Source organism: Mesoplodon densirostris, chromosome 1, assembly GCF_025265405.1.
Source record: "Mesoplodon densirostris isolate mMesDen1 chromosome 1, mMesDen1 primary haplotype, whole genome shotgun sequence".
NCBI lineage: Eukaryota > Metazoa > Chordata > Mammalia > Artiodactyla > Ziphiidae > Mesoplodon > Mesoplodon densirostris.
In genome coordinates this window covers 48680637-48684558 of record NC_082661.1, presented here as the reverse complement: position 1 = coordinate 48684558, position 3922 = coordinate 48680637, and the positions used below count along the sequence as shown (strand labels likewise).

General features: G+C 51.5%; 1 protein-coding gene across 1 annotated transcript; it reads right to left on the bottom strand.

Annotated features, from left to right (window-relative positions):
* Positions 1 to 558: 558 nt before the first annotated feature.
* On the bottom strand, positions 559 to 2827 carry FAM170B (family with sequence similarity 170 member B). Its single transcript, XM_060078218.1, is given in 4 exon segments — positions 559 to 1146; positions 1148 to 1204; positions 1207 to 1319; positions 2664 to 2827. Coding segments are annotated over 4 exon segments (870 nt in total). The 5' UTR covers positions 2776 to 2827.
* Positions 2828 to 3922: the final 1095 nt, after the last annotated feature.

Below are 3922 nucleotides of genomic sequence, written 5' to 3'. Positions count from 1 at the left end.
ACTTACCCAGCCCCCATCTCTACCTCTGGGACCCTGCTGTCTTGGGATGTCCGTGCCAGTGTGTAACCTGCAGAAATGGCAATTTCCAGTGGGTCCAATCCAATAACATGATTCACTCAATTAGTCATTGCCTTAAACTTTGAGTTATTCAAGTTTAATCCCATTAAAATAAGACATAGAGCTAGGGCCTATGATGAGTTCCTAACCATGAAAAAAATAGGGCCGATGCTTCAATTGCAGTTGGCTCTCCTGTGAGTCACGACCCGCTAGACCCACCAGAAAAAATAAGAATTGCCTTGGCCACATGCTTGCGGGCTTCAGGTCTTGCACCCACCGTCAGAAACACTTGATTTGGGTTTTGAAATGGACTCTAGTTGAAATGCTGTGCCCTTTGGAGGGTGCGTTCCCCGTCCCTTCTCACGGCCCTCCCATCTCCGCACGCTTCCTTCCCCGGCCCTCATCCTCTCTCCCTGGCCCCGTGGCTGTAGTCCTGATGGCCTGGAAAGGAGCAGCTGCGGTGCCGGAGGTGAGCGCAGGGCGGGGCACATCCCCTCCAGCTCATTGCTTCTCTGACCGTGACTGTGACGGAAGCACCTTGACATGGGGTCTTGGACTTCCACTACTGTCCGAAGTGCTGTGTCCCTCCTCCTCTGGCTCTTGCTCCTGCACTTGGCCCCGGGCCCACCTTCCCTCCAGCAACTCCTCGTAAAAGACCTGGCAGCTGAAGCCCTCTTGGATGCCCTCCTGGGCGTGCTCCAGCAGCACCTCCAGCGTGGGGAAGACCCGGCAGCAGGCCACACACCACAGCCCGTGGTTGGTGGTGACCAGCCAGCCCGGGGTGGCCCGCAGCTCCTGCAGGCAGCACTCCAGGGGCACCAGCAGCTCCGTGTCGTCCGGCTCTGGGCGGGTGTCGTTCTTGCCGGCTTCCAGTTCCCAGCGCAGGTCGGTGTTGGAAGCCATCTCAAAGGAGGAGCCTTTCCGCCTCTGCCTCTTGATGAACTCTGCTTCGTGGATGCGGGGCTGCCGACGGACCAGCTCAAAGCCACAGTCGGTCTCCCAGGCCACGGCCACACGCTGCACGGTCTTCCCATGGGTGTAGAAGGCGCACATGCTTTGCCGGGCAGTGTCCTCGCCGCCACACGGTGCTGGAAGAGCAAGACTGGTACTGGGAGTAGGACTGGTACTCGGAGGAGGACCGGGATGACCAGGCTGGCTGCTCCAGCCCAGCACGCCCCGACCCTTGCCCGAGAAGTAGATGTCCTCCTCGTGGGGAACAGCCAGGCCAGGCCGCGGAGATGGCTCCTCTCTCTTAGAGGTCTCTGGGAGGCGGAAGGACATTTTCATCGGTGCTGAGGCATCCGTGCCACAACCCACCTCAGGTCTCTGAAAGGATGCAGGCTCCAGGGGCCTCTGGGCAGGTACTTTCTTCTCCCTGGGCCTGTTTCCCCATAATGTGGGGATGAAATGCCTTTCTCTTGGGGCGAGGATAAGGATCAAATGTATAAACAGATATATCTTAAAGTTATGGATGTGATGACGGGGATCAAATAATGTATGAATGTAATATCCAAGGCCTTGACTAAACCCGAAAAGGCCATCAACTGCTGAATACAGACTGTGCGACACCTACCCACACAGGGCAATCCTCTTTGTTGATAAGAAGGAATAAACTACTGTTACATGCGAAACATGGATGAGTCTCTAATGCATTCTGCTAAATGAAAGAACTAAGGGTAAAAAGGTCATAGAGTATTTGATTCCATTTAGATGACATTCTAGAAAAGGCAAAACTATAGGGAGAGAGAACAGAACAGGGGTTACCGGAAGCCAAGGGCAGCAGGGGAACTGACTGCAAAGGGTCACTAAGAACTTTTAGAGGGTGATGAAAATATTCTGCATCATGATCTTTGTGGTGGTTAAACAAATGTGTACATGTCAGAATTCTTCAAACTGTACACAAAATCAGTGAGGTTTGTGTATTTAAATCACAGCTCAATAAAACCAGTTTAGAAAGCCAGACTTGGGAAGTGCTTTGGCCAGGCCACTCAGCCCAACCTTCCCCCTGGCATTTGTAACATGTCTCGTCTTCCCCCAGGGGCATCTCACCCTTTCCTTGAACATCCATTGGATCCCGTCACCATATAAGTGCTAAGTGCTTGCCACATTTTAACTCATTTAATATTAAAAAAAAACCCTAAGAAATTCCATTGTTATGATTTTTGACAAATTAAGAAACTGAGGCACAGAACATTGAAATGATTGATGGAGCCAGAGCTGGTGCCGGTCACTCAGTCCCAAAAGCCGGTGTGACCCTTAGGTGCTGCCCACGGTCATTTCAAATTGATGTTCTAGATTAACTTTAATCCATTTATTATAAAGGAATTTTTTACATCACTGCTGAAATCACAGAACTGACATGTCAATTCTGGTTTTTTCAAAGCACATTAAAATATATGACTAACATTTTAGGATTTCATCCTCATACCTTCTGAAATCACCTCATGTGCTCACAACAGCGGCCTCAGTCAGACCCACATCCATTTTTATGGTCAACAAAGCACTTTGGTGACAGCACCGAGGGGCAATCTGGTGCCTTCCCTCCCTTTCCCCTCCAGGACCACCCTCTCAGGGACACATCAGCCACACCCCTTCTTTCGACCTACCTGACCAGTGCACTTCCACGCTCTCCTCCATGGACCCTGGGCTGGCCAGGCTGAGGGTGGTCCCGTCCGTTGGTGACTGTTCTCCCCTATGGTCCATGAAGTGACACTTCATGATGACACCAGTGCCCAGGGACTCAGAGCTCCAGCTGTTGGGTGAGAGTTGGCTCGGGCAGTGCTGAAGCCCTCCACTGGCCCCAGGCCGAGTGGCTGCTAGGCATCCATGGTCACTAGGCTCCTGGCTTTATTCTGTGGCCTCATCAGTGACACTGGTCTGTTCTGTGACCCATGGCAAGGACAGAGTCCCAGCCAGGATGCCAAGAGAGGCTCCCCACCAGGATCTCATTCCCTGTCGGGACCTTTCCTGCTTTGTGTATTGTCAGGGACTCAAACATAAAGCACAGACACACACACATATAAACACATGTACACACAAATAGACACAAACACCTAAACACACACACAGACACTTACACACATGTGGACACATGTATACTCATACCGACACACACATAATCACTCAGGCACACATACACTCAAACATACATAAACACACACATTTAAACACGCAGAAACAGACACACACATACAAATTCAGACCACATTCACTTAACCACACACATGCTCACATACGGACTATCATCACCCAACATCAAAGTGGGCCTCCCTTGAACTGTGGCAGCAGCAGGTGACCTGAAATCTTGCCTCCCCACCACTACTCCAGTCGCCACTGCTGCCTCATGAGGGCTCTTGGAGCTCCGTGGCCTGGGTCCCCAGGCACCTCCTCAAGTCTCCCCCCTCTCTGCTCACCCTCGCTCAGCTCCAGGGACTCAAACATACCAGGGATGCTCCTGCCTCTGGGCTTTGCATTTGCCCTACCTTCTGCCAGAAGCGCCCTCCCCTAGGGCCCGCATGGCTCACTCTGTCACTGCAATCTCTGCTGAAACAGCTCAGAGCCACCTAGCATCCATCACCCTCAGACTCTATAACATGTGCATGTATATGCATAACAACTTCCCTGCATTCATCTGCTTCTTCCTAAATGTCAGCTCCATGAGGAGAGAGACGTCATTCATTTCCCCCTCTATATCCCTAGCATCTGGAATACATTGACACATTAACAAGCATTCTAGAGATAATTGTCAGATTAATGAATAAATAAATGATGAACACGTTGGACAGTATTTGGATGAGCTGACAGGGGCCTGCCTGCCTAGGGGAGCTGCCTTCTTTCTACCCCTCAGATCCCTGTAGCCCCAAGG